The sequence below is a fragment of the Apodemus sylvaticus genome, chromosome 22, assembly GCF_947179515.1.
Source record: "Apodemus sylvaticus chromosome 22, mApoSyl1.1, whole genome shotgun sequence".
Classification (NCBI taxonomy): Eukaryota; Metazoa; Chordata; class Mammalia; order Rodentia; family Muridae; genus Apodemus; species Apodemus sylvaticus.
The window spans coordinates 38468427-38496012 of NC_067493.1; the positions used below are offsets into that span (position 1 = coordinate 38468427).

At 46.5% G+C, this 27586-nt stretch overlaps 1 protein-coding gene across 1 annotated transcript in view; it reads left to right on the forward strand.

Moving 5' to 3' along the window:
• Nucleotides 1–26468, forward strand: part of Galnt17 (polypeptide N-acetylgalactosaminyltransferase 17) — a 437313-nt gene extending 410845 nt beyond the window's left edge. The window contains exons 9-11 of the mRNA XM_052168530.1: nucleotides 828–923; nucleotides 23601–23768; nucleotides 24921–26468. Coding sequence (XP_052024490.1) covers nucleotides 828–923; nucleotides 23601–23768; nucleotides 24921–25049 — 393 coding nt within the window. The 3' untranslated portion in view covers nucleotides 25050–26468. The remainder of the gene's footprint in view (nucleotides 1–827; nucleotides 924–23600; nucleotides 23769–24920) is intronic.
• Nucleotides 26469–27586: the final 1118 nt, after the last annotated feature.

Below are 27586 nucleotides of genomic sequence, written 5' to 3' on the forward strand. Positions count from 1 at the left end.
GCTGTTGTTGTCTTCTGATGTCCACAGGCCTGTGCATATACATATGCACCTGTGCATACATGAACAACACTCCCTGATAGCTTCTTTGTAAAGATTTATGTATGTTTATGTGTATGGGTGTTTCTCTTGCATGTGTGCCCATGCACTATGTGCATGCAGTACCCGAGGAGGCCAGAAGAGGGCATCACAGATTTCCCCACCCCCACTCCCACCCCGGAACTGAATGGTTGTTATCTGCTGTGTGGGTGCTGGGAAGCAAACCTGAATCCTCTACAAGAAGAACAAGCACTCTTAGCTGATGCCTCATCTCTCCAGACCCTACCTTCTTTAAAAAATATTTTATTACTTATTTATGTATATATGTATTTGTCTGTGTGGGAATGGGTGTGTGCATGCAAGCATAGTTGATTGTAGAGACCAGAAGAGGGTATCAGATCCCATGGGCTGGAGTTAGAAGCAGTGGTGAGTCATCATACTTGAGTCCTGGGAACTGAACTCAGGTCCTCAGTAAGACCAGCTGATACTCTTAGCCACTAAGCTATTGTTCCTAATATGTCCTTTTATGGGAGGAATGGAAGAGGGTGGGGGATGGAGGTCTGGCTTCCCAGAACCCAGAAACAGGGCTCCCACCTAAGATACCCACTCTAGAGCTTTGTCTGTCTGTTGTGCTCAAGTTACAGACTCACAGATTCAAGTGCTGGTCCTTATTTGGAAAGGATCGTGTGACCTCTTTCTATTAAAATCACAGCCAAGGGATGCTGAGGGGGCTGGGGAGCTGTGTCTCTCCTAGATGGTTTCTGATGGGCATATTTCATCTCTTCCCACAGCTTCGTAATAATAAGGCCAAGGACGTCTGCCTGGACCAGGGGCCACTGGAAAACCACACAGCAATACTGTACCCGTGCCACGGTTGGGGGCCACAGGTAGGAACACATATCTGACCAGAAAGGGAGCAAAAGCTACAGTTTCCAGTGGGACCTCTGGAAACTTTATTGCTTGATGTTCAAAATCCTTTTCTTTTTCTTTTTAGAACGTGTATGTTTTTTTCTGACTGTGTCACTAAAGGAAGCTTACTGTGAGAGGTTAATATTGATGGTAAACTTGACAGGATTTGGAATCATCAGAGACAATCCTCTGGGCATGTCTGTGAGGGAATTTCTAAAATGGATTAGTTGGATTTGAAAGACACATGGATGGGCTGGAGTCCTGGGATCAATACAAAGGAGACAGCCAGCTGAGCCCCAGCACCCATCTCTCTGATTCCTGACTGTGGATACAATGTAACTGTCTCAGACTCCTGCTGCCAAGCCTTCCCACCAAGATGGCCTTGCACCCTCAAACTTTGAGCTGCAATAAGTCCATCCATCCATCCTTCCTTCCTCCTTCCCTCCTTCCCCCCACCTTCCCTCCCCTCCTTCACTTGCTTTCATCAGATATTCCGTACAGCAGTAATAAAAGCAAATAATATAGTCACATCTATACAAGTGTCAAGAGGAACAATGTGTATGCTACATATTGAAAAGAAAATTAGAATAAGCGGCAGAGTCATTTACTAGCAGACAGAAATGTACTATATTGTGTCATTTTAACCAAAAATACCTACTTACAATCATAAAGAAACAACAGAGACCCTTTAAAAAAAAATGTATGGGTGTGTCTGTGTTTAAGTAGGAGCACCATGGGCATGCAGTACCTATGGAGGCCAGAAGAGGGCATCTGATCCCTTGAAGTTGGGCTACAAGCAATTTTTTTACTTGCACACCAAGGGTGCTTGGAAGTGAATCTGGGTCCTCTGTAAGAATGGCACGCACTCTTGCCTATTGTCTTATTGAGGGTTTCTGTTGCTAAAAGGAAACAACATGCCCAAAAGAGCAAGTTGGGGACAAAGGAAGTTATTCAGTTTACACTTCCATATCACTGTTTATCATCAAAGGAAGTCAGGACAGGAACTCAAGCAGGGCAGGAACCTGGAGGCAGAGCAGGTGCAGAGGCCATGGAGGGTGCTGCTGACTGGCTTGCTCCTCATGGCTTGCTCAATTTGCTTTCTTATAGAACCCAGGACCACCAGCCTAGGAATAGCACCACTCACAGTGGGCTGGACCCTCCCCCATCAATAATTAATTGAGAAAATGCCTTACAGTTAGATCTCATGGAGGCATTTCAACTGAGTTTCCTTCCTCCCTGATGACTCTAGCTTGTGTCAATTGGACACCAAACCAACTAGCACATCTAAGCCCCACAGAGATCCATCTGAGAAACCATGTCCACCCTGAAAGCCCTCCCCTACCCATCACTTTGGTGGTTAAATACTAGTACAAGAACAGAGCCCTCACCAAGAAAGAAGAAAATGTTTTCAGGCTGTCAGAGAATGCAAGGCAGCTTGAAAACGGGCAAAATGGTTAATATGTAAGAGCAGAGACAGAAGAAACAAATCTCCCTTGATTAGTTGGCATAAGTAAGCTGTGTGTGTGTGTGTGTGTGTGTGTGTGTGTGTGTGTGTGTGTGTGTGTGTGTGTGTTGTTTTCTAAGGGCTTAGCAGAAGTTTTCTAAGACAGGAAGAAAATATATCCCAAACATCATTAGACAGACTTGGCATTCACAGACATAGTAAATATTCTGTTAGCAGCAAGCACAAAAGGCAAGTTACAGGCTGGGAAAGCATTTACCCTCCCTTCTTGAAGACCTAACCAGTCCATGCTAACTTGATGTATTAGTTTATTTTCTCACTGCTGTGACAAAAAGCTAACAAGAAGCAATGTAAAGGGGCCTGAAAGATGGACAGGACAGCCCCTGGGGTTTCTAGTCAGCCAGTCGAGCCAGATCTTTGAGTTCCAGGTTTAAAGAATGCCTAGAGGAAGAAGCCAGATGACAACCTCTAGCTTCACATGTGCACGCGCACACACACACACACACACACACATACACACATGCATATACACTAGAGATAACACACATACCCACATAAAAAATGAAAGAGAAAGAAGCCAGATGGCAACCTCTGGCTTCACATGTGCGCACACACACACACACACACACACACATGTGCATACACACATGCATATACACTAGTGCTAACACACATGCATATGCACCAGAGCTAACACACATGCACACATAGAAAATGATAGAGGAAGAAGCCAGATGACAACCTCTGGCTTCACATGTGCATACACACACACACCCATATACACACACACATGTGCATACACACATGCATATACACTAATGCATACACACATGCGTATACACTAGTGCTAACACACATGCATATACACTAGGGCTAGCACACATGCACACATAAAAAATGATAGAGGAAGAAACCAGATGACAACCTCTGGCCTCACATGTGCACACACACACACACACACATCACATCACATGTGCACACATACATGCATGTGCATTCATATACACACTAGTGCAAATACACATGCACACATAGAAACTGATAGAGGAAGAAGCCAGATGATGACCTCTGATCTCACATGTGCGTACATGTGCACACACATCACATGTGTACACATACATGCATGTGCATACACCCACATACACACTAGTGCAAACACACATGCACACATATAAAATGATAGAGGAAGAAGTCAGATGATGACCTCTGGCCTTGCATGTGCACACAGGCACATACACACTCATGCACACACACATGTGCACAAGGTGCACAGACACACACATGCACATGCATACACACCTAGAACACTTATCTAGCATGTTAAAAGACCTTAGTTTGATACACAGCACTATAAAAATAAAACTTTAACTAAAAGTAGTTTAAAGAAGGCCTAAGTAGGCCCAGACGTGGTGGTGTATACCTATAATCCCAGCAGTCAGGAAACGGGATTTTGAGTTTGAGGCCAGCCTGGTGGGCTACATAAGAAGAGCTTATAGACAAACAAAGAAAGAACAGGAGTAGTTGCTGATGAGATGGCTCGGTGGTTACGTGCACTTTTTAGCTTTGGTTCCCAGCATCCATGTGTGGTGACTCACAGCTCTGGCTTCAAGGGATCTGTCACCCTCTTCTGGCATCCATGGAAAACTACAGTCACATGTGCATACAGTCCACCCCTCCACAGGCAGTAAATAAAATAAATATTTGCAAATAAAACAAAAGACTGCATCCAGGCAGAAATGAACACACCCAGGCTCTTCCTCCCTCCCTAAGGGCCCAGGAGATGGCACCATGCTACTTTTCTGGTGGAAGCTGATGGAGCCTCACAACACCAGAGCACCTGTCGGGCAATAACTAGACTTTGTCTTTCGTCTGCCCCACCAGTGGACATAAAGCCCCCGCCATTTACTTGATTGTAGAATGGCACATGAGCTCTTGATTATTGCCGTCACCACCCCTGATTTGAGGGTGAACGTCTCCTAACAGCATGGGCTGCTCTCTCTGAGCTGACATGGAAAGCAGATCTAACAGTGTTTTCAGTTCCCACTGCACACCCTGGGCGAGTGCTTGGCAAGGCTCTGCAGCCACCGGGCAGGCAGGCGAGCCTCTTCTCCCTCCCGTCTCTGCTTCCCTTTCCTTCCCAATGCTGTTCCTTCTGATGGAGGAGCACCCTTGCCCCACCAGGCACATTGGCATCTTTTTAAATTGCTCCATAAATACCCTGGGCAGAGGCTGAGCCGTGCTTCCAGACCCAGGCAACTCCCTCAAGAAAAGATGGGTGTTCCACGGCCGTTGTTAGCTTAATTAATGGACTCTGTGTTGTAATTTGTTATCAAGCAGCAATTAAACAGAGATAAAATAGGCACCATGGAGGATAATTTTCCTGTATTGCAGCATGTGTTTATCAACAAGATAGAAGTAGTTCCTGGCCACTCAGATGCCTGCTTGCGCTAAAGAGTCTGTTACAAGTTCATTAAGAGTCTTCTTTTTGTCTGATTAATAATTTGAATTAGACCCAGGCAGTGGTGGCACATGCTTTTAATCCTAGCACTTGGGAGGCAGAGGCAGGCAGATTTCTGAGTTCAAGGTCAGCCTGGTCTACAGAGTGAGTTCCAGGACATCTAGGGCTACACAGAGAAACCCTGTCTCAAAAAAAACCCCAATAATAATAATAATAATAATAATAATGATATATTTAATATAATTGTAATTATATTTATAATTATAATTATATTTAATAATATAATTCTATTATAATTATATATAATTATAATTAATAATTATTATATTTTATTATATAAAATACATAATATTATATTATGATATTATTATTATTATTATTTGAATTAGACAAAAATCCTTGAGCCTAATGTTTTCTTCATTTTTTTTTAAATTATGTGTGTGCGAGCTTGCACATGCGCTCATGCACTTATGTTGGTGATTGTGCATGTAAGTACTCCCAGAGACTAGAAGAGGGCATCAGATGATTGTGAAGCTGAAGTTACAGGGGATCCTGAGCTGTCTGCTGTGGGTGCTGAGGACCAAGTAAGTGGGAGGAGACATTTCAGATCCAAGTCAGAGCAGCAGCCCACAGATCCCACCCTTACGCCAGGACTGAGCTAATGTCCAGGGTAGTCATGGACAGCCTAGCAGGAGGACTAACTGACCATGAATTCGACTTCGTTTGCACCCTTCATGTGTGTGTGTGTGTGTGTGTGTGGTGCCTATGGCTGCCAGAGATTAACTCTGGGTGTCATTTCTTAGACGCCATTCACCTTATTTTTAAGACAGGGTCTCTTACTGGCCCGGATCTCACCTGGTAGGCTAGGCTACCTGGATATTGAGACCTGGGGATCCTCCTGGGGATTCTTCTATCCCCACCTCCCCAGCACTGGGATTACAAGTGTGCACCATCATACCAGGATATGTATACATATACATTACATATACATATACATTACATATACATTATAAATACATATACAGTACATATACATATATAGTATATATACAATGAGCCACTTGACCTAACGGTTAGATTATTTTCTGCAGGTTCTGGGATTCAAGCTCAAGTCCTCCCCCATGCACAGCAGAGCAACAGGGCCATCTTCCCAGCCCCTTACGTCAGTCTCTTCCAGCCCTCGTAGCCCATCTTCCCCAGCCAGAGTGTCTGATCACCCCGAGAGGCAGGTCACACTGCCCCCCACCTGGACCCTAGGGATTTCCTAAAACCTCTCCTCAGTTCTTCACTGTCCTGTGGCACCCAGGCTGCCCTCTCAAATCACTCCAGCGGGGCCAGGAGGTTTGTGAAATTCTCATGGTCCATCTGTGTCTGCAATGTGTCAAAACAGAACACATCACAGCATGTTGTGGAAAGGCTCCACGGGCGTGGCATGTCCATCCATGATGGATTTTAAACTGACTGGATCTTACAGAGCCGACCATGACCGCTGTGGGTTCATGAGGATAGCTGCCCCATCGTGTCTAGAAGACAGCATTTCTCAGCTCTCCTCCCCATCCTCTGTCTCTACCCATTGTTCTGCTCCTCCACCTTGGCGCAAGCGAGGTCGATACAGATAGCTCTATCTTTCTAAGGATTTGACCAATTGCGAGTCCCTCCATTAACCACAGAGATGTCAGCATCCCGAAAGCAAGTTGTACATGAAAGAGAAAACAATTAGCTCCCACTTGCGAGGTGTCTAGCTCTGTTCTGGGGCTCCTGGGGGGCGATGGCTTTCTGGTCAGATTATGTTTTAGTTACTCATCTTGTCCTTGTGGTAAAATATCTTCAAAAGATTTAAGGGAAGAAGGGTTACCTTTGGCTCTCAGTTCAACGGTACCGTCCATCAGGAAGAAGACGGTACCCTTCTTGATGGTAGAGTGGGCTGTGGGTTGTGGCAGCGGGAATGCGAGAGTTTGCTTACAGCTTTGTGAGTCTGGAAAAAGAAAGGGGAAACACCAGTGCTCAACTGGTCTCTCTCTCTCTCTCTCTCTCTCTCTCTCTCTCTCTCTCTGTCTCTCTCTTTCCCTCCTCCTCCTCTTCCTTATCCCTCTATCCTTCCATCCCTTATTTGTGTGCATGTGCATATGTATATGCACATGCATATACATTTGCATATGTATTTGTATACATCTGCATATGTATATGGAAGATGGGGCAAACTTTAGGTGTCATTCCTCAAGAACTCACCATTATGTTTACTGAGAGGTCTCTCACTGGCCTGGAGCTCACCAAGTAGACTAGTCTGTAGAGACTGGTCTTTCTGGCCTGCCCAGGGATCCATCTGTCCATCTGTCTTCAATCCCTATCCTGCCATCACTAGGATTACAGACTTTTTACCTGGCTCTGGGGATCAAAGTCAAGCCCTCCTGGTTGCAAGGCAAACCATTTGCTAAGAGAACCATCTTCCTAAGTCTGACTATCTTTGTTCCTCTTCTATGCACTCTGGGACCCCAGCCTATGGATTAATGCTGCCCACATCCATGAAGCAATTCCCCTCCTCAGTTATTCATTCATTCATTCATTCATTCATTCACTTTTACATCCTCTCTCTCTCTCTCTCTCTCTCTCTCTGTGTGTGTGTGTGTGTGTGTGTGTGTGTGTGTAGTTATATACATATGCGCTCATATGCAGGGGTCAGGAGCACAACCTACAGGAGCCATTCCCTCTTCCATGTGGATTCCAAGAATCAAACTCAAGTCCCAAGGCTTGGCAGCAAACACCTTCACCAGTTGAGCCCTCTTTCCAGCCCCTTAAGCATTTCTTAATCTGTCTGAGTTGATGACAGAAATTCACCATGCTCAGGACCAGGTATAGCACTGTTCCCTTTGCCTGTCCTCTCTGTTGGTGTGTATTCTTCTCTCTCTCTTATCTTCTGAGACACTCACCTTCCTTCTCTCAGTTAATCTATCACCAGAACGGCACGGGAGAAATGTTTTTTGTCCCCTAATTAAATGTAGTCTGATCTTGGACTCCTCCATTGGCTTCATCTTTGAAGCGATGTATCTTTTAAACGCCTTGTCATTATGATGCATTGTGCCAATAAGGCGCTCACACCTCAATGAAGTGACATGGCCCAGTGAGCAATTAGCTTTGGGAAGACAAAAGCAGAGGTGACTGACAGCCAGGAGGCTGCCATCCAAATACAACCCTGGAGCGCTGAGGGGAGGGGCCAGAGCCCCAGGAGAGCATGGCAAGGCGAGCGCCCAAGATGTTTCTCACCAGAGATTATCCTTGTGATTCTAGGGCTATTCCTCTATTTGATAGATGTCCCTTTTACCTAGGATGTGACCACTTTATGCTTGCTTTATTTATTTTTATTCGATATAATTTATTTACATTTCAAATGACTTCCCCTTTTCTAGCCCCCCCACTCCCCGAAAGTCCCGTAAGCCCCCTCCTCTTCCCCTGTCCTCCCACCCACCCCTTCCCACTTCCCCGTTCTGGTTTTGCTGAGTACTGTTTCACTGAGTCTTTCCAGAACCAGGGGCCACTCCTCCTTTCTTCTTGTACCTCATTTGATGTGTGGATTATGTTTTGGGTATTCCAGTTTTCTAGGTTAATATCCACTTAATAGTGAGTGCATACCATGATTCACCTTTTGAGTCTGGGTTACCTCACTTAGTATGATATTCTCTAGCTCCATCCATTTGCCTAAGAATTTCATGAATTCATTGTTTCTAATGGCTGAATAGTACTCCATTGTGTAGATATACCACATTTTTTGCATCCACTCTTCTGTTGAGGGATACCTGGGTTCTTTCCAGCATCTGGCAATTATAAATAGGGCTGCTATGAACATAGTAGAACATGTATCCTTATTACATGGTGGGGAGTCTTCTGGGTATATGCCCAGGAGTGGTATAGCAGGATCTTCTGGAAGTGAGGTGCCCAGTTTTTGGAGGAACCGCCAGACTGCTTTCCAGAGTGGTTGTACCAATTTGCAACCCCACCAGCAGTGGAGGAGTGTTCCTCTTTCTCCACACCCTCTCCAACACCTGCTGTCTCGAATGCGAATTGATCCATCCTTGTCTCCTTGTACTAAGCTCAAATCCAAATGGATCAAGGACCTCCACATAAAGCCAGACACTCTGAAGCTAATAGAAAAGAAACTGGGGAAGACCCTTGAGGACATTGGTACAGGGAGAAAGTATTTGAACAGAACACCAATAGCGTATGCTCTAAGAGCAAGAATTGACAAATGGGACCTCATAAAATTACAAAGTTTCTGTAAGGCAAAGGACACCATCAAGAGGACAAATCGGCAACCAACAAATTGGGAAAAGATCTTCACCAATCCTACATCAGATAGAGGGCTAATATCCAATATATATAAAGAACTCAAGAAGTTAGACTCCAGAAAACCAAACAACCCTATTAAAAAATGGGGTACAGAGTTAAACAAAGAATTCTCACCTGAAGAACTTTGGATGGCGGAGAAGCACCTTAAAAAATGCTCAACTTCATTAGTCATTAGGGAAATGCAAATCAAAACAACCCTAAGATTTCAGCTTGCTTTATTTTTAAAGATTTATTTTAATTTTCATGATGTGGGTCTATGCATGCAAGTGCAGATGCCTTTGGAGGTCAGAAGAGGGCATCAGATCCCCTGTGGTGGACTGGCAGTTGTGAGCCACCTGACAGGAGCCCTGGGACGCAAGCTCAGATCCTGTAGTCCTCTGCAAGAGCAACCACTGAACCATATCCCCAGCTCTATTCTACTATTATTGTTGTTGTTATTATTATTTTACATTATAGCCGCTGCACACCCCTTCTACCCTCCCACATTTCCTCATCCCATTCCTCCTCCCCCTTGCCTCCAAGAGGGTGCCCCCCTTCCCAAGGCCTCCTCCTTCCTTGGGGCCTCAAGTCTCTCCAGGATTAAGTACATCTTTTCCTGCTGAGGCTAGCCCAGTCAGTCCTCTGCTACATATGTGCCTCGGGGCATGTGCTTGGGAGCTCGCTTTGTCATGCTGTCCAGCCTGTGCATGCCCCTGGTTAGTGGCTTGGTCCCTAGGAGCTTCCGGGGGTCTGGGTTAGTTGAGACTTCTGGTCTTCCTATGGGATCACCCTCTCCTTCAGCTTTTTCAATCCTTCCCCTAATTCAGCCACAGGGTTCAGTCCAATGGTTGGGTGTAACCAACCATTGGACTGAATTGTATCTGTGTGTCTCAGCCAACTTTAGCTTCATTTTTTAAAGTGGCTAATGTCATCTCAGTTTTTATACAATTGAATCTTGAAGCTTTTTCAAATAAAATTTAGTCTGTGTGTGTGTGTGTGTGTGTGTGTGTGTGTGCGCGCGCGCGCGCGCGCGTGGTGTTTGTATTCCTGTGTGTAAAGGAACACTCACGAGTGGAAGGTGTGTGGACATATGTATGGATGCATGTGGAGGCCAGGGATCAACCCTGTGTGTTGTCTACCCCGTGTTTGGGGGGATGGGGATACTCACTGGTCTGGGACACACCACATAGGCAAGGATGGCTGGACAGTGAGCCCCAGGGATCCGCCCAACTCTACCTTCCAGCTCTGAGATTACAAGTGTGTACCACCAGGCCTGGCTTGTGTGCATGGATTCTGGGAATTGACTCAGGTCCTTGTGCTCGCAAAGCCAGAAATTTACCATGGAGCCACATCTCCAGCTCCAAAATGGCCCCTTTACAATATAGAATGTCGTGGATTTTAAAACTGGGTCACTATGTTGCCCACGCTTCCCTTGACCTCCCGAGCTCAAGTATTAGTTCCCTTTCTGGTTCCCGTACCTGAATGGCAAACAGAAGTAACTCAAAGTATTCCTACTATAGGTTCAAGGTTTCGGGTCCTTGAGGCCCGGAAGGCATGGCAGTGGAGAAGGTGGCTTTCAGCCACGCCACTGTGAGTGAGGTGTGTGGGGTGTCTGCTTCTATCACAGCAGCAGACAGGAAACACCATATGGGTCTTGGGGATCAAACCCGGGCCTCTCACTTGGCAGTCAGGGCTCCCACCCACCACAGGGCAATCCAGTTAGCTCTCTTATGCAATATTTTAATTTTTTTAATTAAATTAAAAATTAAATTAAATTTAAATTTAAATTAAATTAAAATTTTTTTAAAAATATTTCTTTATCTATGTATTTTATGTCCAGAAGTGCTCTGTCTCAATTAGGCCTGCACGCCAGAAGAGGGCATCAGATCCCTTTACAGATGGTTGTGAGCCACGGTGTGGGCGCTGGGAACCAAACTGAAGACTTCTGGAAGAGCAGCCAGCGCTCTTAACGACCGAGCCATTGTTCCAGTCTCCTTTATGCACTATTTTAAAAGTCCTCCACCTATCTGGCTACACATAGCCATTAATAGCTCATTTGTGTGAGTAATGCTTGTGTCTTTGACTGCTATTACCATGGGAGCTCTGGCTCCTGGGTCCGAGTGCCTTAGAGCTCCGGTGATTATCTTTCACAGAGAAACCGATGAAAGGCAAGGTTATACACACGAGGCTGGCAGACACGGTCTGGGCTTCTCAAGACCTGTGTTCCTTTCCTGTCTATGGTTCACCAACTCTTCCCTATCTACTCCCAATCTTCAGTTTACCTTTTTTTTTTCTTTTGACACAAGGCTTCACCAAGTTGCCCAGGCTATAGCCTTGAAATCACTCATTCTGGCTCCCAGCTCATCTCATACTTGCTATCCACCTGCCTCGGACTCCTGAGTGCGTAGGACCCCAGGCCTGTGTTGCCAAGCACATACAGGTGCGAGGATAATTTTCAAAGACTTTGTTCATTTGAAACCAAAAGGATCTGAGTTCACAGTTAAGTCCGGGCGGGTCCTAAAATGCTTCGATGCTGCTCACTGGAGCCGATGGGCCCCCACCAGAGGAGGCCAGAGAAAGAGGATGGTAGAAGCCCGCTGTAATCCCAACGCTCTGCACACAGAGACAGAGATTCCCCCAGGACGAAGGCGACTAGCTCAACTAACCAAATCAGTGAGCTCTGGGTCCAAGTCTGAGACCCTGCTTCGTAAATGGAGAGTGACTGAGGGAGACTCCCAGTGTTAAACTCTGGCCTCTACATACGTGCACACACAGATGTGCCCCCATACATGCGAACACGCATACATCCCTACCCATGAAAAATGAAAAACCAGAGACACCCGGTAGGGAGGAAGAAGTAGAAGCAGAGTTGAAGAAGAAAGGAAGCTCATAGGAGCAGACTAGGGACGCTAATATCTATGAAGATAATACAATTTAAAAAAATTAAGCTACATTAAAATGAAAAAGGTCTGATGAAACAGAAACAAGATTCTGGTTCTGCAGTGGTGTGTGCTGTTGTTTTTGTGTTAATTCCATATGTAAATGGTGGTCAGTGTAGAAGGTTCCGGTGCTCTGATCACCGGCCATTTCCTTTACCTGGCTGCCTTCTGTAACCACACCTTTCCTACCCAGCATCTTTGTTTCCTGAAATAATATCTCCAAGACATCTTATATATGAATAAGTGCCTGGGGGCCAATAGCTTTGGCTCATTTCCGGTAGCTCATAACTCCATTATCCCAATTAAACTAGTCTAAGTCTTGCCATGACCTTTACTCTGGTTCATGACTTTGTCTCTGTCAGCATTAAGGGTGACTCTCCCCTGCACCTGACTGTCTCCCAGAGTTCCCCTCTCTCCCTACTGTACATCCCACCTTCTAATCCTGTCTCTGCTACATTGGCCATGGGCTTTTTATTGTCGAGTGAGGTTTCCACACAGTATGTAAGAGATTCTCTCTACAGGTTCCCTGCACTCACAGAACATCTCAGGACAGACTGGAGTGATGTCTCCGCAGTTAAGAATGTTCTTGCTGTTCTTGCAAAGGACCCAGACCCAGTCCCTAGTACCCACGTCAGGTAGTACACGACTGCTTACAACTCCAGTTCCAGGGGATCTAACACCCTCCTCTGGCCCATGTGGCACTGCACTCAGATGTACATAGAGGTGCACATAGGTTAAATATAAGATAGGTCTTCAGAGAAAGAATAGGGCAGGAGAAAAACTTTTCTATATTCAGAGTAGTCACAATCACACACAAAAAAACATTCTTGGATTTTGTTTGCTTTTTGTTTTGGGTTTTCTTTTGAGACAGGGTTTCTCTGTATAGCTGTGGCCGTCCTAGGACTCACTTTGTAGACCAGGCTGGCTTTGAACTCAGAAATCCACCTGCCGCTGCCTCCCAAGTGCTGGGATTAAAGGTGTGCACCACCACTGCCCAGCTCACAAAAAGTCGTTCTTATGTGCCTCAGTTGAGCAAGAAGTTAAGATATCAACTGAAGAAGCAGGCTGGAACCAACAAAACCACCCCCACACCCCCATCTCCTGAACAGAAGGTACACAAACCCCATTCTTCACTGAGCCTGGCTTTCCATGCTGACTGTGCCTGATTTTAAAGTGACGAGAGGGCCCCTTAATGGTAAAGTCTTTTCGAGCCATGTTTTTATTGGCGATTTAATGGATTTTTCAATGCATCCCAGAGTCATTTCGCAATTATTGTCAGGTTTTTGTTTATCTGGCTGTAACCTGAATATTTCAATTCTCCCTCAAGGCTGTTAAATCTGGGTTAATAGTCGTGAGTCTCTCTTAGATCATCTCAACTAGAAAATGCTTTTCTCTTCTAAATGAGAATTAATGGTATTTGGTGGGCAGAGGTTTTGTTTTTCCTCATGCACTAGGGTTGTAGATAATAGGGTTCATTTCTTCTCTCGGACCCAGCAGGCAAATCTAGAGTGACCCTACCCCATTTAAAGGTATTTAGCCACCACTGGCTCTTTGGAATAGACTTTCCTTGATCCTCGTGGCTTTCAAGAATGGGTAGGGGGCTGTTAGCCTAAAACCCACCAGGGCTGGGGAGATGATGTGGTCAGTACAGTGCTTGGCATGCAAGGATGAGGACCCAGAATACACACACAAAGACAGGCATGGTGGTTCAGCTCTGATTTCAGCACTGGCAAGGCGCAGACACTTGGCCAGCCAACCTTGCTTCTTTAATGAGCTCCAGAAAACTGAGAATCCAATCTCAAAATGTAAGGTGCGAGGCCTCTAAGGGATGACACCCCAATTGACATCTGGCCTACACACACACACACACACACACACACAGACACACGAACACATGCAGGCATACACGCACACGCATGCACACCAACACACAAATGTGCACCCACAGGAACACATGCACACATAGACCATATCTGGTTTATGTTTGCGGCCTGGCTAGAAAAAACGAATGAGGAGAGAGAGAGAGAGAGAGAGAGAGAGAGAGAGAGAGAGAGAGAGAGAGAGAAAGTGAGTGTGAGTGTGAATCACCAAGCCGGCTCAGCAAGGAAAGGTGGTTACACCAAACTTGAAAATCTAAGTAAGTTCCTGGGACCCGCAAAGTGGAAGGAGGGAAGCAATTCCCTCAAGTTGACCTCTGACTTCTATTCTTGCTACACACACACACACACACACACACACACACAAAATTAAATACAATGTTAAACAAATAAATAATAATAACAATACTATCTGTGATAGCATCAAGAAAGTCAAAATCCATACATTACCTGTCCACTGAAAAGTATAAAACATCATAGAAAGGTATTCCAGACTGGGAACAGGGGATTTGGTGGGCATGGAATAAACAGAACACTCCCTTGACAGTGCCCAGTACACAGGCAAAATGCAATATCATCAGAATTCCTACCAAATATATATATATACATTAATATAACATATATTAGATATTAGGTATATATTTCATGTGTATATATTCTTTTAGAAATTGGAAATGCAACTCTAGAATTGATTTGAATACACATGAAATGCAGCATAAGCCAAGAATGCTGATTGCAAAGAATTAAACTGAAAACTTAAACTCCAGTTTTGAAACCCACTCCACAGCAAGAGTAATCCCAGTCTGCGTGGGGCAGGGAGGTGGGCCAGAGAGTTAAGGAGCTCACTGTGCAAATATGAGGTCCAGAGTTTTGATCCCCACATACATGCCTTATAGGCATGGTGACATGTCTGTAATTTCAAACTCAGAAGTCACTAAGGCAGGCAAGCTATCAAGACTAGCTACATCTAGCGTTGACTGCCAGACCCTGCCTCAGTGGTTAAGATTAACTGCAATGAAAAAAGAGTCCTAGTGTTGACATCAGACCTCCGCATGTGGGCAGACACCTACAAGCATACCCTACACACGTAAAACATTCATTCACACAGAGGGAGGGGAAGGGAGAGGGGAAAGGAGAGGGACAGAGGGAGAGGGAGAGGAGAGAGGGAAAGGAGTATATGGTACAATAATGAAAGGAAAGACCCAGAGATCAGTGGAATAGCATTGAAAGCCCCTAAATAAATTGTCACATTCACAGCCAACTGATTTCTGACAAAGGTGACATGAGAGTCTTTTCAACAAATGATGCTGAGACAACTAGATACCCACATGAAAAGGGTGGATTCCTTAGATCATCTAGAAAAAGAGCTCAAAATGGATCAAAGAGCCAACTAAATATAAGAGCAAAAACCGTGAGTGTCAGAAAACACAGGGAGGGGATGGTGTTCCTGACCTTGGCGCTGGCGATGATGGTTTCTTAGATACATCAATAGTGCCAGCAAACAAAGATAAAAACCTGATCATTATCAAAATTAAAGATGCTCTGTGCTTCAAAGGACACTGACAATGCTGTGAAACGCTCACAGGATAGAGCAAAGTGTTCGGCCACCGTCTGAGAAGGCTCCAGTGTCCAGATGTGTAAAGAATTTTTTTTCCATTTCACGGAAGAAAGGGAGAGGGGAGAAGGAGGGGGTGAGAAACAAAGAAAAATGGAAGGGAGGGAGGGAGGGAGAGGAGGGGAAAGAGAAGGAAGGAACCAGGGAGGGAGGGAGGGAGGAAGAGAGAGAGAGAGAGAGAGAGAGAGAGAGAGAGAGAGAGAGAGAGAGAAGCCTGCAAAATGGCTCAGTGGGTAAGGGTGCTTGCTATCAAATCTGCTTAATTGTGTTTAATCCCAGTTCCCACATTTGGTAGGAGAGAACTTACTCCTGCAAGTCATCCTTTGATCTTTATTTCCCTGAGCGAGAACACACACACACACACACACATACACACGCGCACACACAAACACACACACACACACAGAAAGAGAGAGAGAGAGAGAGACAAAGAGACAGAAAGAGCTCAACTCATTTTTAAAAACACGCAAAGGTCCTAAGTGGGTGTGTCCCAACGAAGATAGAAAACATCCCGTATGCTGTTTAACACCATTAATTATCAGAGTAATGCACATCAAAACCAGAGTGACCCATTTTCACTCTCTAGGGTGGCTAAAGTAAAAATCAGAGCAGGCAATCACAAGGTTTGGCCAGAATTCGGGAACTTTGTGAGCCAATTTGTTAACAGTGAGTGTAAACAGGTGCAGTTGCTTCCACAGTTGGAAGACAGTTACTGAGGGAGTCGCACAGAGTTACCATAGGACTGCCAATGAGCAGTTCCAGCAGGAGGTATGCGCCTGAGAAAACTGAAAGCTCTGTGGCTTACTGGGGAGCCGTGATCAGACTCTGCTCACCCCAGGCAGGGCTCTGACAGCAGATCGAAGAAACACTTGCACCCAGGCTTGGTTTGGTGAAGCAGTGAGTCTTTGGGGGTTACTGACAATCTCAGGTGTGTGGATACTTGCAGGAACAAGGTTGATGCACACTCAGCTGCTTCTGTAATGATGCACGAAACCTCCCTGCGCAACTTACAGGCAGCTCAGCCGGTCCGAGTCCTCTTTCTCCATCATCTTTCACCATGCAAATGATTCCTCCATTCATTAGGAAATCTTGTAAGTTTCAGGAACTTCCTGGGACTTTCGGTTTTATTTATTTCCTGAATCTTAAGGAGCCTCTCCTAGAAGGAAGAATGTTTTCAATTTGGAGGAAATTGCTGCATACACACACACACACACACACACACACGATGACTTTCCATGGCAGTGTGATTCACAGTGCTCCAAAGTGGAAACCATGGAAACAACCCACATTCCACTAGGTGGTATGAAGGTAAAGGAATGTTGTTTAATCACAACAGGGAAAGAGGGACCAAAGCGCATGAACCCACATGCATCCAAAAACAATGAACCCACATGCATCCAAAAACAAGAGATACGTAGTGGCTGGGACAATTACAGAAGATGAGGAAAAAGAGATTAAATCACCCAGAGGGTGTGGCTTGGAAAGTTGAAGCCAGAATACTCTGGAGGTGGGCAGAGTGGTTATCCTGTCTGAGAGAGGGAATATCTGGACCAATCAATGCCTTAGAGGCAGGAGTCTGGAACATGAGGAATATGGAGAAGAAATCACAGTTGGCAGACTTCACCAAGATAGCTCCTGACCCAGATCCAGAAGAAAAAGGGAGAATTTTGTCTGAGAGCAGGCCCTGGGCTCAGTACTCTCCTCCTTGCAACAGAAGAACAGGCACGAGATCTTAGTTTGATGGCATCAGTTAATTTCCTCATCTCTGTCACAGACATACCCAACATTAGCACCTTACTAGAAGAGGATCTATTCTGACTCACGGTTTCAGAGGGCCCTGTACTACCACTGTGGGGAAGTCATAGAGAAGAACTCACCTCCTGGCAGAGGGCATGTGTGAAGGCTGTCCACTTCATGACTGACTCTGACCAAGCATGAAAGGAAAAAGTCAGGGATAACAGAGCTCCGAAGATGTCCCCCACTGACCTACTTGAAAGAGCCAGTATCAGCACGAGACAGACCAAGACTAAATTTTCAACACAAAGGAGATTTATTTGTCCCAGTGGGATGAAGGGTAGGGAATAAGAAACAAAGACAGGAGATAGACTGTGAGGGACAAGGGAAAGGGGACAAAGGAGGAATGAACAGGATATTTGCTGGAAGGGACAAAAGACTCTGGATGGAGAGAAGACAGACCTGCCCCTTAGGCAAATGGTGGCATGCAGAAGAATGTGAATCGATCCCTTCTTATCTCCTTGTACTAAACTCAACTCCAAATGGATCAAGGACCTCCACACAAAACCTGACACACTGAAACTAATAGAAAAGAAACTGGGGAAGACCCTGGAGGACATGGGCACAGGGGAAAAGTTCCTGAATAGAACACCAATAGCTTATGCTCTAAGATCAAGAATTGACAAATAGGACCTCATAAAACTACAAAGTTTCTGTAAGGGAAAGGACACTGTCAAAAGGACAAAATGTCAACCAACAGATTGAGAAAGGATCTTCACCAACACTAAATCTGACAGAGGGCTAATATCTAATATATACAGAGAACTCAAGAAGGTAGAACCTAGAGAACCAAATAACCCCATTAAAAAGTGGGGTACCGAACTAAACAAAGATTTTTCACATGAAGAACTTCAGAGAGCTGAGAAACACTTTAAGAAATGTTCAACATCATTAATCATTAGGGAAATGCAAATCAAAACAACCCTGAGATTTCACCTCACACCAGTCAGAATGGCTAAGGTCAAAAACTCAGGGAACAGCAGGTGCTGGCGAGGATGTGGAGAAAGAGGAACACTCCTCCTCTGCTGGTGGGATTGTAAGATGGTGCAACCTCTTTGGAAATCAGTCTGGTGGCTCCTCAGAAAACTGGGCATGGCACTTCTGGAGGACCCTGCTATACCACTCCTGGGCATATACCCAGAGGATGCTCCACTCTGTTCATAGCAGCCCTATTTGTAGTAGCCAGAAGCTGGAAACAACCCAGGTGTCCCTCAACAGAGGAATGAATACGAAAAATGTGGTATATTTACACAATGGAGTACTATTCAGCCATTAGAAACAATGAATTCATGAAATTCTTAGACAAATGGATGGAGCTGGAGAATATCATACTAAGTGAGGTAACACAGTCTCAAAAGATCAATCATGGTATGCACTCACTGATAAGTGGATAATAACCTAGAAACTTGGAATACCCAAGAAATAATCCACATATTAAATGATGTCCAAAAAGAGCAGAGGAGTGGCCCCTGGTTCTGCAAAGACTCAATGCAACAGTATAGGGGAATACCAGAACTGGGAAGTGGGAAGGAGTTGATGGAGGAACAGGGGGAGGGAAGAGGGCTTATGGGACTTGCAGGGAGTGGGGACCCAGAAAATGGGAAATCATTTGAAATGTAAATAAAGAATACATCAAAAAAGAAAAAAAATAAAAGTAAATGGGGAAACCTCATGTTGGGATGAGGTACTTAATTTTGATTGGACAGATTAATTAGAGTAGCCAAAAGGGAACTTTTGATTACTGGGCTTTAACACTTTGAAAGTTGGGCCTTGGTGGTCAGCTTCAGGAGGAGGAAGTAGCCAAATAAAGGAATAGATTCTAGTGGCTAGTTTTAAGATTATAATCTAGGGGGCTGGAGAGATGGCTCAGAGGTTAAGAGCACTGACTGTTCTTTCAGAGGTCCTGAGTTCGATTCCCAGCAACCACATGGTGGCTCACAACCATCTATAAGGGGATCAGAAGCCCTTTTCAGAGGTATCTATAGACAGCAACAGTGTACACACACACACACACACACACACACACACACACAATTCATGGTTTTTAGCAAGGAGAATGCTTGCCAGAGCCATGCTTGGCCATGCCAGAACCACTTCACTCCTTGCTTCCTCTTGCTATGCCCTACCTCCTAAAGGTTGATAGCCTCCAAAAAAACGGTGTCACCAGTGGGGGAACAGAAATGCAAAATATGAGCCCATGAGAATCTTTTCACTCAATCCACAGCATCCATCATCTTTCAGACCACAGGGACTTTCATGAAAGAATCTGGGTACCAGCCCATGAACCCAGCAGAATTTCTTGATATAGATGTGAAAATCCTACCAAAAGCTTATCTATCTGTCCGACTTAGCTGCTGCGGTGGTTTGACTAGGAATGGCCCCCACATACTCATGTGTTTGAAGGCCTGGCTCATGGGGAGTGGCACTATTAAGAGGTGTGGCCTTGTTGGAGAAAGTGTGTCACCTCACCGTGGAGGTCGGCTTTGAAGTCTCCTATGCTCAGCCTGGGCCTAGTGTTGTATATAGTCTCCTGCTGGTGCCTGCAGACCAAGATGGAGAACTCTCAGGTCAGTCTCTAGCGCCATGTCTGCCTGCATACCTCCATGCTTCCCCCCAAGGCAATGATGTAAGTCAGCCCTACATGAACACTTTGCTTTATAAGAGTTGCCATGGTCATGGTGTCTCTTCACAGCAATAAAACCCTGAGACAGCTGTCAACTTGACACAGCCTAGAGTCACCTGGGAATGGAGAGTCTCAATGGAGGAATTGCCCATATGACATTGGCTGGTGGATGTGTCTGTGGGGGACTGTTAATGAAGGAAGGAGAGCCCAGCCCATCGTGTGCAACACCATTCCCTGGACAGAAGGCCCTGGGCTGTATGGAAAAGCTAGTTGATCATGAACCTGTGAGAAGTCCAGTAAGCAGCACTTCTGCGAGGTTTCTGCTGCGAGTACTTGCTTATATCCCTTCCCGCCTTTCCTCTCCTGATGGACTGCGAGCTGAAGCGTAAGATGAAATAACCTCTGTCTTCCTCTAAGTTGCTTTTGGTGAGGTTTTAAAATCACAACAAAAGAAATCAAACTAGAACACTACCCCCTCCCTTACCTGCCCACTCTGGTGCCAACATAGCTTGGGCTGGGATCTGATTTTTGCTGGTTTTAGCATGGAGGGCCTCATAGCTTTCATGCCCTAACAGACCTCAGAACAGAACCTCTAACTCCAAACAGCATTAAGCTCTGCTCTTTAAACATCTGGGTCACAGATATGCTCAGTTAATTAATGTTCTTAGCACCGCTCATTTGCCTGCTGGATAATAGAGTGGTTCATAATTTCAATAAGCAGCTGTGTATATCTTTCCCTGCAACATAAAGGCAGCCCTGCTGTCATCCATCAATTTGCATTTGAGTGAATTGAAACACACTCGAGGCAGCGTTGTTTAGGGAGGCAAAGGCTGGGCTTCTGGGTTTCTTAGCATTTTACCTCAAACAATTACTCTGATTTGGAACTAATTTGCTTATGGAGCACACATTCGTGGTGTCTCTCTCAAGGACACTTCATAAGCTCACTATCGCTTCGTCAAGGGGAGCAGGAAGGCTCCCTTTGGGAGATCAGAGCCAAGGGTTTCTGAGTAGCTTTCACCAAGAGACGAGAAGCCCTCCAGAAAAATCTTATCGCCAGAGGAGTCGCTCCTGTTCCTGAGTAGTCTCCTCAGGTAGTGGTTCCTTTGCCTTTGCCGTGACAAAGACAAAAAACAACAACAACAACAAAAAAAAAACACCCCACAACAAAGCTCAAGGAAGGAAGGACTTGCCAGGGCTCACAGCCTAAGGTACAGTCATGGTGGCACAGGTTCCGTGGCATAATGGTGGCTGGTTACGTGGACTCCGTGGTCAGGCAGCAGAGAGAAATGGGAGCAGGTGTTCAGCCCACTCTCCTTTTTAATGAGTCCGGAATCCCAGGCTGAGAATGGTACCACCCACATTTTGGGGGGGGGGGGCGTCTTTTAACATCAGTTAACTCCCAGAAAAGACCTCATGGGCATGTCCAGAGGTTTGTATCCTAGGTGATTCAAGACCCTGTCAACTCGGTGGTTGAAAGCAGTCCTTGTTTTGTTATTTTCTTGGGTGATTCCTAAGCAGAACTTCCCAGGCTCTCAGGAAGATTTAGAGATTTTTTTCCAACAGTCTACAGACATACCTCTTCTGTTTAGCTGTTTGAGCCACAGAAGTCTGACATTTGTGAACCTGTTATGTGCCAGGGAGCCAGCCAGATGTCTTCCGGTTTCTTCACCTATCACCTGGAAGCCCAACCTCCCCCCCCCCCCCCCCCCCGCCCCCGCCAGGATCCTTTTGAGGGAACATTTCATAGCTAGACCATAGTGTGAGTTCAGACTACCAAACCATTTAGCTGGCCCATACAAACATTAGTAATAATAAGTGTTCATTTTGTTATGCATCACTTACTGAATATTTCAGAGATGTTGTTCTTGTGGCGGACTCTGACTTGGGAAAGATGTCAAGCCACACTATCTCGGAATCAGTTAGCCAGTACTACATAGCAATGATAGGATCTATTATCACCAGGTTGTGAAATTACATTATTTCTCATAAAATACTTATAACATATACATTAAATATATAACTAATATAACCAGTTGCCCATATGGTTCTATTATCTGGACCAGTACCATGGCTTAGACCAGAAGTGTCCCCTGAGCGTATGTTGAAAGCTTCAAGCTCTAACCTACAGATCTGTTGAGAGGTGACTGGATAATGAGAGCTCTAACCTAATCCACCGTTTGATCCATGGATGGAACCACAGGATCACGACATTGTGGGGAAGTGGTTTGAATTAGGATGTTATCTTAGAGTGTCATTACTGTGAGGGGCCACATGACCAAGACAGCTCTTATAAAGAACAGCATTTAGTTGGTGCTGGCCTACAGTTTCAGAGTTTCAGTCCATTATCAGCATGGCAGGAAGCATGGCAGCGTGCAGGCAGACATGGTGCTGGAGACAGGGCTGAGAGTTCCTGATCCAAAGGTACCAGGAGTCTGTAACCCATTGGGCATAGCTTGAGCTTGTGTGTGTGTGTGTGTGTGTGTATTTGAGGTCAAAGCCCACCTCTGCAGTAACACACTTATTCCAACAATGTTCTAATATTACCACTCCCTATGGGTGAAACACTCAAATGTATGAATCTATGAGGGCCATGGCTATTCAAACCACCACAGAGGTTGTACCTCACTGGAAGGAGTAGGTCACTTTGTGACTGTAAGATCGCATTCCCAGTCACCTCTCTCCTTGGCTTTCCTGGCCATTATGAGGTGAGAGGCTTTGCTCTGGTCCCATGCTGCCCTCCACACACAGAACATGCCAGAAACAGCAAAGCCAAGAGCCCCTAAACCAAAACCTGTGAAACTGTGAGCCAAGCGACTCTGTCCTCCTGTAACTATTGGGCTCAGTGTTTCCTCACTGGTGACAAACAACTAGTGTGGCAGCTGGCTTTGTCTGGATTCATTAGGCACCTTCTGTAAGTTCAAGACCTGGCTGAGCTATGGAGAGTTCAAGGGCAGCTTAGAGAGATCCTGTGTCCAAGTCAAAACCTGAAAAGAAGACGGTTGGAATAGCTCAATAGTGGAGTGTCTGCCTCACATGCATGAGGCCCTGGATTTAATCCCCAGTACTAGGAAGGAAGGTGATAAGGGAGATGGAGGGGTGGAGAATGGAGGGAAAGGAGCGAGGGATGAAGGGAGGGAGGAAGCAATGGAAGAAGGAAGGAAGGAAGGAAGGAAGGAAGGAAGGAAGGAAGGAAGGAAGGAAGGAAGGAAGGAAGGAAGGAAAGAAGGAAAGAAGGAAAGAAGGAAAGAAGGAAGGAGTTGGTAAAGAAAGTAGAAATATGGGAAGGATGAAGAAATGGAGGAATAGAGGAAGTGATGGAGGAGTAAGGTAGAGAGGTTGTGGGGAGGGAACAAGGAGGGGAGTAAGAAGGGGGTTAGAGAAGGGAGTTGTGTCATGGTGTATCTATGTCCAGGTCCAGCTAGCCCAGTGTCCTTCCAGACCAGGCGCTCCTATGCATCAGACACTCAAATGGAACCAACAGAAAGCTGAGGTAGCGCCGGGGACCTGAGCCACAGCACCTTGTGGTCTCACCCTTACTTCTCCTTTGCCACTCTCCCTCCTCTACAGCTCGCCCGCTATACCAAGGAAGGCTTCCTGCACTTGGGTGCTCTGGGGACCACCACTCTCCTCCCCGATACCCGCTGCCTGGTGGACAACTCCAAGAGTCGGTTGCCACAGCTCCTGGATTGTGACAAGGTCAAGAGTAGCTTGTACAAGCGCTGGAACTTCATCCAGGTGAGCTCTCCCCGGGGACAGGGCTGGGGAGGAGGAGCAAGTGCAGATGCTAACCCGGATGCCACAGTCCGGTTGGTGTCCCCAAGACTCCCTACACGGTGCCATTGGGGAGCCAGATCTCCCAGCCCTAGGCCAAGATCACGGACCCAATCCTAGGAGGACTGGAAGAAGGATTTCTGGGAGACATAGGGTGCCTGATTCCATCGCCAGTGTTGGGGCTACTTAGGATAAGTCTCTAAGTGGATTCCTGAACACTACTATGCACTCTCCATCGGGACTGAAAGTCAGATCTCAACTAGAAATTTCTGTATGTGAACCTACTCCTCCTGTATGTGCAGGTACACGTGTCCACATGTGTGGGGGTCAGGATCAAACCCTCAGGCACTAACCACCTCGTCTTGTTATTAGTTCGATTTTTTAAGATTTTATTTGTATTTTCTATTATGTGTGTGCACATGAATGTGGTGCTCATAGAGGCCACACGGGGGTTTCGGAGCCTCTGGAGCTTTTGTTACAATTGGTGGGAGCTCTGCAGCAGATGGGCTGGGAACTGAACTTAGAACCTCTGGGAAGCCAGCGAGCACTGTTAACAGCTGAGTCGTGTCTCCACCCCCTCCTGCTCCTACCTTAGTGGAGTTGTTGTTGTTGTTTTATATTTGTTTTTGAGACAGAGCTCTCGCTGGCTTGGAACTTGGCAAGCAAGTTAGGCTAGGCAGCCAGTGAGCGCCAGGGGTCCTTCTGTCTTCAGGTTACCATCCCCAGATTTTTTATATAAATGTTGGCAATCAAATATTCAGGTCTGCATGCTTACATGGCGCGCGCGTGTGCACACACACACACACACACACACACTCACACGTAGCAGTCAGAGGACAATTTGTGGGACTTATTTCTTCTCTTCTATCATATGGGTTCCAAGATGGCGCTCAGGTCACCAGGCCTAGCAAGCTATATCACCATCCTGATCCCAGGAAACCTCTATTCTGCTCCAGTCACCAGCACTCAAACTGTGTGACCCCCTTGGGCCCTTCCAGTGTAGGGGCACGTGGGTCGGATTTGTCCCCTCCCCCAATAGAAGCTAGAAATGCAAGAGCTGTGGGGAGTTTTCTCTGTCTGCTGCTCTCCTTGCTTCTTTCCTTTCTTTCCTCCCAGAACGGAGCCATCATGAATAAGGGCACAGGGCGCTGCCTAGAGGTGGAGAACCGGGGCCTGGCCGGCATCGACCTCATCCTTCGAAGCTGCACGGGACAGAGGTGGACAATCAAGAATCCCATCAAGTAGATGGACGGAAGGAGGGCCCATGGTGGCCAGCCCCGGGGCGGGGCCTGGCCATCCTCAGAACCAGCGACGTGGTGGTGGAGAGACAGCAGGCACCCGGACGATGCTCTGTGGACCTCTCAGGGCTCCTCCAGGGCAGCCCCAGATAAAGACATTAAGTTCCCCTCAGGCATTCTGCCTGTGTACTTTGAAGATCTCCGCTCTTACTCTCATCTGGGGTGCAGGGGCTTCAACTTCTGGGTACTAAGGGGTGAGGCTGCTCACCTCTCTCCACCATATATCATCTCCCACCCCAGCATCAGCAGCTGGGTTCTGGCAGGGTTCTCTCCCTCCCTCCCTCTCTCTCTCCCTCTCTCCTTCCCCCCCCACCTCCCACTCACCCTCCCGCTCCCCTCCCCTTCCCTCCCTCCTTCTCTCTCATCCTTTCCTGCAGCTGCTTGTGTAACTTGCCCTGGACCTCCAAGACATGGGGGGACAATGAGGGCTTTAGCCACATCCTAGCTCCTCCTTCTTGGAGAAGGAAGCAGTGAGACCCCAAGACTCGATTTCTCCTGAGGACACTTTGGGCCTATTTTTATGCCAAGGCAGCAGCTACACTCAGACCTTCGCTGCAAGGTGACTTGAGACTGGACTGAACACCTCTGGATTGTTCGCGAGGCTCCTTATCCCAGTCACCTAGAATCCTATATAGGAACTGCATCAGTGCTTGAGCCTGTGTCTGGAGGGAGCCGGAAGTCAGCTCAAGATGCCGGCCGGAAGTCAGCTGATGATGCCGGATGCTCCCAGCACCTGGCTAGCACACCTCTGCCAAGGACAAGGTGCCCTGGTTTCATGGAGCAGCAAGGGTCTTCCATGCAGGACATAAGGGCTGAAGCATCAGCCTAGCGATGGGCACCAGGTCCTCTGTGACGCATATTGCTCAGTTCAGCTCGCCCCATGCTTTGCTGACTGATGGGGGACAGAAGTGGCCATTTCCTCTTTTAAGAGCGATTGCTTCTTTCCAATTGCCCTCTGGTTAGGGTGCACTTATAAATCAGAGTTAATATATGGATGCGTCTGCATGCACGGGACAGCGAGAGTACGCCTGCCTGAGTGATGTGTGTGGCTGTGTGTGTGTGTGTGTGCTTGAGCGTGCGAGTGTGCTCGAGCAGAAGTCTTGGGCTTGTAGCTTCATTGCTCAGTGGATAGGGACAAGGATGCCTAGAAGAATGAGGGTGGGGGCATGTCCCTGGATCACAGGCCCAGAGGACATGGCTGGATCTTACATGCTAGGGTACCCTTTCTCTATCCCCTCCCCCAATCCACTACTGTCCTTGGTCATCTCCTGCCCAGAGCCAAACCTTGTAGGTGCCCAGTGTGGGATCCAGTATCTCCTTGCCCCATCTCCCCTCTTTGTGAAATAAATATGTTAGCAATCCCACAATGCAACCTTCAGCCTTACCTGCTCTTTGGGTTATATATTGTTCACTCTTGTTGTTGTTACATTCCTGTAAGCATTACATGCCAATAACTTTCTCCCAAAACCTGGGGATCCCTAGAGAGACCTACCAAGGCGCAGGGTCAGCAGCCAGGTCGTCCTATGGTTCTACCTGGTGACATAGGAGAGTGACTGGAGTCAAGGAACAAGAAAGGAACTGGTGAAGCCAGAAAGAGGAGAGAGAAGGGAAGGGCTGATGGGCTTTGAATGTGAAATGTCCTCAGCAGGCACATGTGTTTGAACACTTGGTTCCCAGCTAGCAGAAGGTTATGAACCTTTGGGGGTAGTGAGACCTTACTGGAGGATATGAGTCACTGGGTGTGGGCTTTTAAGGTCTTGGTTTTTATTGGGGTACATATGTACATGCCCACATTTGTGTGTGTGTGTGCCCATACGACATGGAACATGTGGAGGTCAGAGAATGATCTCAGGTGTTAGTCCTTACCTCCTACCATGTTTGAGGCAGCGCCTCTTGCTGTTCACCACTGTTTACACCAGGTTACCTGGCCCATAACCTTCTGGGAACTCTCCTGCCTCTGCCCCCCATCTCACCATAGAAGCACTGGGATTGAAGATACGTGCTATCATAGCCAACTTTACATGTGTTTGGGGGGATCTTCAGCTATCATCCCTGAAGTTCCTATGGTGCAAGACATCCATCAACTCTCTGCCCCTTAACTACGGATGTGGTGTGCCCAGGCAGCTCACACCCCTGCAGCTCCGCCTTTCCCGCCATGATGGACTACTTGCCTTCTCAAATCATAAGCTGACATTGTTTTATTTGTTTCACTTCTGGTTTGTTTAGTTTTTAAAATCAGGTGTTCTGTTACAGCAAGAAGTAAATTCAGTAACAGAGAGCCCTGGGGGAACCTTCGTTCCCGAGTCCTTGGGAGTGCTGGGATGTCCCAGGGGTGCCATCTTGCACAGCAATGGCAGAGCAACAAGCTCAAAGAAAGCTCATGGTCTTCACCAAAGACTGGTACATGGCATAGTTTGGCAAGTGCTATATTACTCTCACTCTCATGATCACCTTGGCCTCAGAGATGAGTATGGCTAAGGGTGC